Source organism: Engystomops pustulosus, chromosome 9 (genome assembly GCF_040894005.1).
Source record: "Engystomops pustulosus chromosome 9, aEngPut4.maternal, whole genome shotgun sequence".
Lineage (NCBI taxonomy): Eukaryota > Metazoa > Chordata > Amphibia > Anura > Leptodactylidae > Engystomops > Engystomops pustulosus.
The window spans coordinates 52,000,707-52,013,274 of record NC_092419.1 but is presented as its reverse complement, the minus strand read 5'-3'; the positions used below and the strand labels follow the sequence as shown (position 1 = coordinate 52,013,274).

General features: G+C 43.8%; 1 protein-coding gene across 4 annotated transcripts in view; it reads left to right on the top strand.

The window, feature by feature from the left end:
* Nucleotides 1–2,473: 2,473 nt before the first annotated feature.
* The window catches only part of LAMP2 (lysosomal associated membrane protein 2), a 28,784-nt gene continuing 18,689 nt past the window's right edge, over nt 2,474–12,568 (top strand). For 3 of the 4 annotated variants that reach the window (XM_072123732.1, XM_072123735.1, XM_072123734.1), the window contains exons 1-5: nt 2,474–2,628; nt 6,142–6,260; nt 9,164–9,377; nt 9,708–9,863; nt 10,110–10,315. In XM_072123732.1, the coding sequence (XP_071979833.1) occupies nt 2,583–2,628; nt 6,142–6,260; nt 9,164–9,377; nt 9,708–9,863; nt 10,110–10,315 (741 nt within the window). In that variant the 5' untranslated portion in view covers nt 2,474–2,582. The remainder of the gene's footprint in view (nt 2,629–6,141; nt 6,261–9,163; nt 9,378–9,707; nt 9,864–10,109; nt 10,316–12,568) is intronic. The other variant, XM_072123733.1, reaches the window with a different exon arrangement.

The window sequence follows — 12,568 nt, the reverse complement described above, 5'->3', positions numbered from 1 at the left end:
TCCTCCAGGTACTGTAACCACTGAGCTTTATGCCCTGCAGATACTGTAACCACTGAGTTATATGGCCTCCAGGTACTGTAACCACTACATTATATGCCCTCCAGATACTGTAACCACTGAGCTTCATGCCCCTCAGATACTGTAACCACTAAGTTATATGCCCTCCAGATACTGTAACCACTGAGCTTTATGTCCTCTAGGTACTGTAACCACAAAGTTACATGTCCTCCAGATACTGTAACCACTAAGCTTTATGCCCAGCAGATACTGTAACCACTGAGCTTTATGCCCTTCAGATACTGTAACCACTGAGTTATATGCCCTCCAGATACTGTAACCACTGAGCTTTATGTCCTCTAGGTACTGTAACCACAAAGTTACATGTCCTCCAGATACTGTAACCACTAAGCTTTATGCCCAGCAGATACTGTAACCACTGAGCTTTATGCCCTCCAGGTACTGTAACCACTACATTATATGTCCTTCAGATACTGTAACCACTAAGTTATATGCCCTCCAGATACTGTAACCACTGAGCTTTATGCCCTGCAGATACTGTAACCACTGAGCTTTATGCCCTCCAGATACTGTAACCACTGAGTTATATGCCCTCCAGGTACTGTAACCACTACATTATATGTCCTTCAGATACTGTAACCACTAAGTTATATGCCCTCCAGATACTGTAACCACTGAGCTTTATGCCCTTCAGATACTGTAACCACTGAGTTATATGCCCTCCAGATACTGTAACCACTGAGCTTCATGCCCTCCAGATACCGTAACCACTGAGCTTCATGCCCTTCAGATACTGTAACCACTACATTATATGTCCTCCAGATACTGTAAACACTGAGCTTTATGCCCGTCCGATACTGTAACCACTGAGTTATATGCCCTCCAGATACTGTAACCACTGAGCTTCATGCCCTTCAGATACTGTAACCACTAAGTTATATGCCCTCCAGATACGGTAACCACAAAGTTACATGCCCTGCAGATACTGTAACCACTGAACTTTATTCCCTCCAGATACCATAACCACTGAGCTTTATGCCCTCCAGATACTGTAACCACTGAGCTTTATGCCCTCCAGATACTGTAATCACTGAGCTTTATTCCCTCCAGATACCATAACCACTGAGTTTCATGCCATCCAGATACTGTAACCACTGAGCTTTATGTCCTCCAGATACTGTAACCACTGAGCTTCATGCCCTCCAGATACTGTAACCACTGGGCTTTATGTCCTCCAGATACTGTAACCACTGAGCTTTATGCCCTCCAGATACTGTAATCACTGAGCTTTATTCCCTCCAGATACCATAACCACTGAGTTTCATGCCATCCAGATACTGTAACCACTGAGCTTTATGTCCTCCAGATACTGTAACCACTGAGCTTCATGCCCTCCAGATACTGTAACCACTGGGCTTTATGTCCTCCAGATACTGTAACCACTGAGCTTTATGCCCTCCAGATACCATAACCACTGAGTTTCATGCCATCCAGATACTGTAACCACTGAGCTTCATGCCCTCCAGATACTGTAACCACTGGGCTTTATGTCCTCCAGATACTGTAACCACTGAGCTTTATGCCCTCCAGATACCATAACCACTGAGTTTCATGCCATCCAGATACTGTAACCACTGAGCTTCATGCCCTCCAGATACTGTAACCACTGGGCTTTATGTCCTCCAGATACTGTAACCACTGAGCTTTATGCCCTCCAGATACCATAACCACTGAGTTTCATGCCATCCAGATACTGTAACCACTGAGCTTTATGCCCTCCAGATACTGTAACCTGAGGGCTCTGAGAACATTGTAAATTCCACACAAGACTAGAGCAATCATTGTAGATGTTGGAATTCATTATTATATAACTTATGAACCCAGTTAATCTTGTAACCACCAAGCCCAGTGCCTTCTGTGGGGCCCATTACATGTTGTGTCAGTATTCGGATAAGTCGGACTGGATGCTGCGCATTTTCTCTATGGGACTGTTGGGGGACGTATCATAAGTAGCGCAAGTGGAAACTAATTAGACAACTTCTTCGTTTTTGCTACATCTCTATGTGAATCCTCCCAAATCCACAGGACGAGATGAGTAATATTTAATAAATATAGCGGACCGAGTGACGTCACAGGCCGCCCGCCATGACACGGACTAGTGTGTCACATGCTCAGGTGGCGACTGTAGTGTTACACAATGATGCACTCCTGGACCCCTCATCACACTTGACTCAGCATTTACTGTAACCTGACTGACACTTTGTTTGCCGCCGCCTCCCGCATCTGCCCTCTAGGTCACCGGTATCAGTACATGAAGCTAAATATAGAAGTCCATGTTTAGCCATTCTCTTTTGGTATAAATTATCAGACGAATTTCTGACTGAAATATGAGGTTTTCTGAAGTGGATTAAAAAGAAATCCCGCCCGCCCGCGCTTCTATTAGTGACGTGAACCATAAGAGCGGCGCGGTGGGCGCGGCCGGGCTGTCATGTGACGCGCTGTCTTCTTGTAGTCAGTGTGACAGTGGTCGCTGAGGTGTGCGGTTGTGCTGTGCCGGGCCGGACATGGAGCGGTACCTGTGCTGTGTGCTCGTCTGCCTGCTCGGCTTAGGTATGCGGCGGAGGCGGGGACGTGTGTGCGGGGCTCCGGGGGAGGGAATGGGCAGCGCGGGAGCACAGGCCCGGCTATGCCGTGGGAGCCTTATGATAGGACTGCTGGGAGAAAGGGGCATCTACTAGTAGAGTAACACATACTAAAGGTCATTGTCTGAACCTCTGCTAGGTTTCTACTTCCTGCGTGACCTCTTGTATGTCTATGGTTGTCACCCAGCTTTCCTGAGGTCCTGCATGAGACCTCCCATAATGTATCCCTGGGTTGTCTCATTAGATTTCCCTCCATATAGGGGGTACCCTATCCATAGCAGGCACTGTACACCCCCCAGGTCAGGTGACTAGCTTCACTCATGTGGGTGATATTACACCAGGCCGGTCTACTACAAGTGGCGCCATGATAGCGGGAGCCTATATAGTGACCATTCTCGTTATGTGGTTGTTGGACTTCCTACATGGCATATGCAACCCCACAGTAAGGATTGGACATGTTGGCTATTAACCTGCCTGATCATATCGTTCCACCACTATCAAAGATGTCTGAGTCTGATTTACAACTAACGCACACACATGCGGGGGAGGCTGTCAGTCATGGCTGTAGGCCGGGGCTCTTCAAGGCCCTGTAGAATGCGAGTGGTTACATGGAGTTGTGTTGTACAGATAGGAAATATTAGTGATGTGTAAAATCTGTTTTCTTAGAATAGGAAGGAGGTTGGTTGGGGACAGGAAGCCATGGCGGACATAGGTGCGAGCAGCTTTGTCATTATCAGTCTGTCCTGATGTCGTCACGGGGCAGTAATCTGGTGCTTTTCTACCCCTCATCTGGTGCTTATCCACAATAGTGTTCCCACTGTGGGGTGTAATGTGATGTCCCGGAATAGCCATGGCTACAGGTAGGAGCATGGATTCTAATAATTGCATGAGGTTTGTGGAGACGAAGCTGCGGCACTTGGGTCGTTTACTAAAGTCTCTCTCCCAAGGAAAATGGGTAGGAGGAAATCTAATCCTGACTAGAGATGACCCACCAGCACTCCACACATGTTCCCTGCTACTCCATTCTGAAGTGTGCATGCTCAGCCTCCACCTTCACTTAGTGTCCAACAGGAGGCAGCCCTTAGCCCAAAAGTATGTTGATAGAACGGGATGCTGATCAGGACTTGGTTTCCTGATTCATTTCCTATTGGATTCTTTCCATTGAATGTGATGCCTGAGTCAGCACAGGTGGATAAAATGCAGATAAACCTAATCATATATGAGGCCTTTTACCAGTCTCCAGCTGAAACATCCTTTCCAGATTCATCCATAAATATGATATCCCTAGTGGGGCTTTGGCAGAGGGTGCTGCTGTGACTTTACAAAAGGGGGTTTTGGGGGGGGGGGGGGGGAGAGGGTGGCGCTGTGATCTCATCAGAGGGGATTTCTTAGGGGTGGCTGCGCTGCTGTGACCTCACAAAAGGGGGGATTCTTAGGGGAGGGCGCAGCTGTGACCTCACTAGAGGTCTGGGGCTAAATGTGGAGTGGCTTGGCTCATTCACCCAGAAATCACAATTGGGAACAAAGAGCAAGTTTGATGATCAAGGGACATTTTGATCACCGGGAACTTGGGAAACTGCAGTGATAAATTCCCATCATTAAACCAGTGCCCTATTATCTCCCCCCACATCCCTTTATATAGTATGTGAAATTTTAATATGGTTCTGGCCCTTTAAATGGATGTTCCTGGTTTTAGCAGATAAATCCTGTTATTGTACAATAAATAGCTACAAGATGGCTATCAGTATATGTGCGGCATAAGGTCTGTCCTGGTCACGCGCTGATCACATGCTGCACATCACAAGCTGTCCTGTAACAGCCAAGCACCTGTCTCTATCATAGGACTGCTGCTGCACAACACAAGAGGTCTTGCTGTATATATGATAAATTTCCCTAAAGGTTGACAATGGGGTAACTGGCTGTCCAGGGGGTGGCCGGGGATAAGATTTCATCTAACAGCGCTCTAATGTAACCCAATGCTGCCGAAGTCTGTGCTGTTAAGGGACGCTGGATGGCAGGGACCTATAAATTAACCATAATACTTGGAACATTTCATTTAACCTACTCCTGAGTGATGGTGGTAACCCTGATATATGAACCTAGACAGTAATATGCCATATGAATCACAGAAGGCCTTGAAAGCTGGGTGTTATTGGGTGAAAAAGGACAATAACAAAACAGTTGGGTGTCGGTGGATTTTATTAAAATGACAAGATGACCTTACAAAGATGTTATTTATATGTCCTTGCACACATTTGTCTGCGGTGATAAACCTGGATGGCAGTTCTACATCTATTCCGAAAATCTCCTTATTAAAATAAACTGTAGTGTAAATATAACAATATTGAAATGGTGTATTTTGCTTAATTTTACACTGATCTGTAAGGCACTATGGAGTATTTAAAGATTTATTGCATTGTTAATTTGTAGTGCCATGGATATACACGGAGTTCAGTGATTTGAGGTTTGAGCTGGGAAATCGTACAAGCGCACAGACCGGGTTTTTGGACTGACCTTGCTTGTGGCTTTAAAAGGGATGTTCAAAGGGGTTGGAGAAAAAAATTACATGGCAGCTACCTGCAAACCGTTATCTGGAGCAAGATCCAAGATGTGGTGGTAAATAAGACACCATGTTTACCACCAGAAGTAAAACGTTGTAATATATTACGGTATTGGGTGCTTCTGCCTATGTAAAATACTATATTGCAGAACGCCAGAGCTGTCATGGGGATTCTGTATAGAATACATACATTATACTATACTGATGCAGTTATGTGGAAGAGACGGGATATCTCCTAGAAAATCCCTGCCTATACCTAATTCTTTGAAACCCAAGACGTGTGCCCTTTTATCTGCATCTGGTTCCACTTCTGATTGTTAGAAGGACTCTGAATGTGAAGTGGACAGCTTGTGGAAATGGCTGTGATTGGTTACACATGTATGTAAAATGATTGAAATCAAGGAGCTGGGCATTTTTGGACATCCCATTGAGAAAATCTAACAAGCTGTTCCTATACCCTATTCTATAAAGTCCTAGCACACCCTATTGACCTATATATGAATTTATTTCTACTTTGTTATAGTGGCTGAGGATTTCCCATGGTGGGGGAGGGTTATTGTGGTATATAATGTGTAAAGCAGTTTCTATGTCCCATTATGTTTCCTGAGGAAATGGGGTGTTATTATACTCAATGTACTTGCTCTGGGGGCACAATCTCTCCACACTTCCCGTAGGGTCAGAGAGCCATGAGGCCTATGTTATAGATGTTTTGAAGTTGAAAAACTGTTCATCTGCGCTCCCCACAGGCCTAATGGTGGATTAGTGGGATGATCCTTGCTCTTTGTATAGGCCGTATATTTACAGATGTAACAATATTGCTTATTATTGTGCTATAATTCTGATCAGTGTTATTCTTTGTGTATAGTTACCAGTATATTGCATAGACGAATCATGTTTGTTTTTTTTGTTTTCTTTCTCCAGGGCTCATGAGAACTGAAGCTTTTCAAGTGGAGGTACGAGATGAATCCAACAAAACCTGTATACACGCCAGCATGAAGGTTAACTTCACAATAACATATGAAACCACCAGCAACAAAACTGTAAGTATAACACATTATAACCTCAAAACTAATAATAATTCTCACCAACTCTGAGATGAGTTTGTTCTTTGAAAAGAAGTCCGTTTTGGCCAGATCTATTACCAGGATCTAAGTACAACTTAACTGACCTGCAATGAATAAAGCTGTTCTGTGTTCGGGGCAGTACATCTGACACGAGCCCAGCTTGTCAGAATAAACTTGCCTGTGTGTTATACTTTGCCCCCCCCTCCACACAATTCAGCTTATCTTTACTGCAGCAATGATTGGATATCACGAGACCACAGCAGTCTAGTACTCGTCTGTCTATGCTCTCCAGTTATGAGGGAACACATTGAATGTTTCCTGCTTTTTTTCTTATTTTTTTTTTTATATGCAGATCACATGTGACAGTGATCTTGTGTTAATTGCTCATTATATCACGGTTACCAGTGATCTGTACAGACGTGCATAGAGGATGCACATCACATCCTTCCTACATGCCAATTAACCCCCTGTTTTCCAGAGTCCAGTCACTGGATACCTCGGCATTATTGTACACAGCGTTGTGACTGAGGGTTGATTGTATCACCCCCTTGTCACAGTACAGGATTGAGCTGTCATTGTGACAGACCTATCTTTCCGATGGCATTGTGTGCAGTGCCTTACATAGGGGTCCTTCTGTTACTGTACTGTGCGAGATGTCATGTGACTGGAGCATCGGCAGCCTGTATAGAATAATTGGGCTCCTCTTCATTTTCCTTCACTGCTGCAGCTCATGACCCCAATAGGTCATGTGGTGATAGCCCAGATATCCTAATGCGGTACTGCAACAGAAGGAATGATGGAGGAAGGAGAAGTCCCATATGGATTTATCTGCATGGGGCTTTTCTTTTTTTCTTGAAGGAGTGAAAGGGTCTGATGAATTGCAGACATTATTGAAACATCTGGCAGCAGGTTTATTTTAATGATGGAACCTGCTCTGTCTCCCATTAAGATCTAAAAATTGGACGACCTCTCCCAGGCCCTCTGCACAAGGCCATAGTTTTCTGCCATGAAGGGGTCTACAAAAAAGTTGTGTGCACTATTATCCTGTAGACTGGACTGCCTGTTTACATGGACCAATTTCCCATTTGAAGTGTATTGATCTGTGAAAACTCCACAGCATTCACGGGCTTATTCGTGGACAAGAGGTGTGCATGAGAGCTGTGGCTGCTTGTACAAAAAGGACTTTGCTCAAACTGTGTGCAGAATGTACCGCCCAAACCTAGAACTACAACGTTCAGAGGTTGCATTAACGCCTGAACAATCTCCTAAGAAGCAGTTTTGCAGTTATTCTTCCAACTCTGTTTGAGATGTCAAAAGAGTTTCTACCAACGGAAGTATTGCTGCTGCCTTATGCATCACTGCCAATGGCGAGACTTAATAAGTCAAAGAGCTTCCATCAGGGTCTGATTGTACAGAGACCCCTGAGTAATCGGGCAGAGCTTGGTGTCCAGACTTGTAGGCATGTGCTGCTATGGCTGAGGTGAGGACGGGGGAGTGTGCTGTGCCTGCATGGGTCACAGGCTCTCCACTCGCTACCCTGTGCTCCATCTTAGAAGAGGTCCTACAACAAACTGATGCTTGGAGAAAGCACAGACAAGAGGCTCTGAATTTAACCCCCTCCTGTCTTTGTTCATTGTTTCAGCACTGTCCTTTGTTAGTTTATGGCCTTGTATTTCATTACCTACAAAGAAAGGGCAGTTTCAGATGAGTCTGGTAAATCAACCACTGCAGTGTCCCAGACAGCACTCCAAGCATCACACTTTTACACGCCAAAAGGAGTTCCTTCTGTATGAAAGGGTATTCATTAGAAGACTGCAGCACTGAACTATGATCACCGTAGAGAACTATGATGCTGGGAGTCCATGAATCTGTTTCACATCTGATATAAAATTTTCTGTTGCATAATGTAAAGAGACGGACAGAACCTGGACAGCGTAGTATTGTATCACAAGACCCTGCTGGATTCTTCAATTTTTGGATGGGCTTCTAGAGTAACAAGCTGGTCATGGGCTACACTTTTTTTTTTTTTTTTTTTTCTCTCATTAAAAAATCTAAATTTTTAGAAGGGTTCCTGATCCTAGCCATTTCTTTAGTATCATTAGTTAACTTGTAGCAAGGGAAGAAAAACGATTCTGCAAGATATAGAACCATGCCCCATATAAGTGGGTACAGGCGGTCCCCTACTTAAGAACACCTGATTTACATATGACCCCTAGTTACAAATGGACCTCTGGATATTTATTTTACTGTACTTAAGTCCAAAGCTGCAATAAACAGCTAACAGTTATTAAATGTGTCTGTAGTTAAGATTTATTATTAATCCTGGTTCTTATGACAACCCAATATTTTTAAAATCCAACGGTCACAGACAAAAAAAATTGGTCTGGAATTACAAGTGTGTGTGTGTATATACAGTTCCAACTTGCATACAAATTCAACTTAAGAACAAACCTACAGACCCTACCTTATACGTAACCCGGGGACTGCCTGTATTAATATGACAGACAATTGCTCTACAGAAAACATGTCGCCAGGTTTGCCCTTTGGTGGGGTTGACAATGGAAATGTTGTGTCCCCAGTCCTGTCCAACACAACGTTTGGCAGAAATTGGAAGAGAGGGCACCTAGATCCTGCAGGCACATGGGGCTAGTTTGTCAGGACAGACTTGTTTCCTAGAAGTTACACGAGGCAGAGTTCCCCAGTGCACTTCTGCTTGTGACATGACTTTGGTCCTTCTGTAACTATAATAATTCTGTATTATGCTGGAGGTTGTGGTCATTCTAAAATCTCATCTGCCTTGATGCTATTCTAGTGGTTGGGAAAGGTCCTGTGACGCCCTGTTGGATCTAGGTCTAAAGTGATTTCTGACTTTCCTTTAGGAAAACATCACCTACTCTGCACCTGATGAAGTGAGCACCGCTGGCAGTAAATGTGGCGGCAGTGAGGAGGCTCCTCTGTTGGTGGTTAACTTTGGGAACAATTTTTCATTGAGCATGAACTTCTCCAGTAATGTTACTGTGTACTCTGTCGATGCAATAGTCTTCACCTACAATACTGCTGACAGCACCCTCTTTCCAGATGCCAAAAATAAAGGTAACGGTTTTCTTTGGGGCAATCAAGTGTGAATGTTCCTTATAGGTTATCATATTCATGTTATGCATCATATCATCAAGAGTTATCATTTTTCCAATTTACTATCTGTATCCAGATCTCTGCTTGCTGTCATTGGATAATTTGCCAGTGAATGGATATTGTCCTCCCTGCACAATTAGAAGGTGTTCCTCTGTATAGAAATGCTAGTTCTAGTTCTTTTCAGCTTTTCATTTATCATATACGCCCTCTAGTGGAAGTCTGACATTATACAGCTTACAATTTTGTCCTATTGATTCATGAGATAACTGCTATCACCTCATCTCGTTCCAGAAATCTTCACTTCTGTTAGGTTTGTTGGTGAACCCATTCCAATGAATGCGACCTATGTGTGTCTACATGAAGAAGTAGTAACTACAGAGGACGTGGTGCAGGTCTACTGGAACGTTTCCCTGCAGGCTTATGCCCAGGATGTGCAGCTAAAGAAGGGTAAGGGGGTGCCCATAACATTCAGAGGTGCGGAATCTTTGGTAGTCATTGGATTTAATGATCTTCACTGCACTTTACGTATTAAAGACATAAAATAGTAGGTAAGGGTGGTTGTTTCTTTGTAAATTCATTTGTGGCAAAGTATAAAAATTGCATGGTAATAAAGAAATACCTTGTAGAACTAATTATGTTATGCATGTTATATGGACTCTAAAGAAATACCTGCTTGTCCTTCCTGTATTTCAGAGTTTCACTGTAGTGACGATGCCACCACAACTGTAGCACCAACTACTCCCAAAGTAACTACAAGCAGCACAGCGGCCCCTACCCCAACTCCAAAACCAGTGGATAAACCCAGCATCGGCAACTATAAGGTTTTCAAAGGCACAGAAACCTGTCTGATGGCTTCCATGGGTCTACAGCTAAATGCTTCTCTGCTTGTTGATGGAAAGGTCAGCAGGATTTTGTATCTGGGGTCCTTGTCTTGGAATAAGAGAAATGTAGTGGTGCCATTTGTCTATCTGCAACACCATTATGCTGTTTTTGCCCTGTGTAATTGGGGTTATATTCTGTTTTTTTTTTTTTTTTTTTAACACCCTTTGCCTGTCTGAAACAAGTACGGTTATACTTGCTGTGAACCACATTTTTCCATATTGTCCCCCACAACGGCCCCTTGGAGGTTGCTTCCCCTTCCTCTGTTGGGACAGGAAATTGAGAGCATTAAAAGGCCCCACCCTCAACCTCCCACCAGTGTTTTTCCTGTCCCTACAGGGGATAGGGTTGAGAGTAAGACCTCTTTTTCGCCTCCGGGGGGAGGTGTAATCTCGCACCTCCAGTGGGCTTCCCTTGTCCGGCCTCTTAGGAGTCCTACTTGGGGTCTCCAGGCTTCGGTTTGCCTTCAGGCAGTGTCGGCGGCCTTATGGCTTGCTTGTCGGGTCCGCAGCAGCCGGCTTATAGTGCTCCTTCAGCGCACAATGTTTCTTCCGGTTTGGCTGGAACTGAAGTTAGAGACCTCGGCCTAGGAGACGGGCTGTAAAAGATGATGTGAGACGCTGGGTGCTATGTTAGGATTGCGGCGTAGTCGCAGTCTTCTGTGAATGTTTATCCAGATGGCAGAGCAGGCTGAGATTCGTTCCCTGACCGGGCTCTGTAAGTAGGATGTGTGGCTGAACGCCAATGACCGCTTTGGCACTATGTTCTGTGTTTAAGAGTTGGCTTTTAATAAGCATCACTCCTTTTGTTTTTCCTTGTTATAATAGGTGAAGGACATGTTTCTCAAAGAGAAGGTTAAAGATTGTTAGAAGGAAAACCAAAAAAAACGTTGCCAGATTTGTAACTCAAAACTTGATGCTACTTAAAAGAAAAAGATATTAAAGGAAGAGAAGGCATCATTTATGGATGCATTATGTGTGGTTATGCCTGAGGAGATTAAAGCCTCCAGAAGTCCACCGCATAAGAAAGTTAGAGCTAATCCTTGTGTATAGATACGGATGATGAGCAACCTTCATGTTCCTATGAAATAGATATGGATGAATCTGACATGTCACAACAGACAATTCAAATCAGAAAATAGAAAATCATGGATCATAAAAAAGCATGCAAAGCCTCTATAGCAACACTGAAATCTAATGTTGCAACTACTTCGGTATCCCGTACTCGTCTTTTTTGGTTAAGACAGCTCGAAGATCATCTTGGAGAAGGTACATCTAGAGAAGAGATTTTAGATTCTATTCCTTTACTGAAATCAGTTGAGGCTGTCCTGGTGGATGCATCAGCAGACACCATTCGTTTCTAAGCAAGAGGCCACACTATCCAACGGAACTAGAAGAGCATGTTGGCTTAAACAGTGGTTTGGAGATGTGCGCTCCAAGGCAAAGTTATGTAGCCTTCCTTTTTCTGGGGCATTTCTGTTTGGCACAGAATTGGATGAGATCCTTGACAAAGCGGCTCATAAAAAGATTTCCGGAAGCCAAGCATCAACCAAAAAAAGTTTTTTTTCAGAGCTTTCGTTCAACCAGAGTTGAGTCAAAATTCACGACCACACAGGCCTGGAGACAAGGATTCGGGAATACATCTACAAGAGGAAAAAGCAAGCAGTTTCTTTTCAGTTCTGCAAACAAATAAGAGAAACAACAATGATGCCAGAGTGGGGAAGATTGATGTTATATTTTCCCATTGGGGAGAATTTTTCAAACAGGAGGGTTCTCTCAAACTGTTATTTTATAGAGTTTGTGTCACCACCTCCTCAGTGGTTCGTTGTATCCAGGCAATCTTCAAGCAGACTAACAGATCTCCTTTGGGAGGAAGTTTTTGGCCTGCTGAACGTGATCCGTCCAGTCCATCTGGAAGGAAAAGGTATGGGTCACTATTCCCCCTTATTTTTAATTAAAAAAAAAGCCAAGTGGAGCCTTCAGATTAATCACAAATTTGAAATTTTTGAACAAATGGATAACATATGCCAAATTCAAGAAGGAGTCAGTGAAGTCTGCCACTCCATTAATATCTTACAAAGTTGTCTTATGCACCTTGGATCTCAAGGATGCATTTCCCTCAATTCCCAAAAAGTAAAAACGTCATTAAATTGGAAGAATCCCAAGAAGCTACAGAGGACTAGAATGTGTGCAATGGCCATTAATCCAGATTCAGATGGATGCCAGCAGTTCCGGATGGGAAGCTCTCCTGCCAGGAAAATATGTTCAGGGATG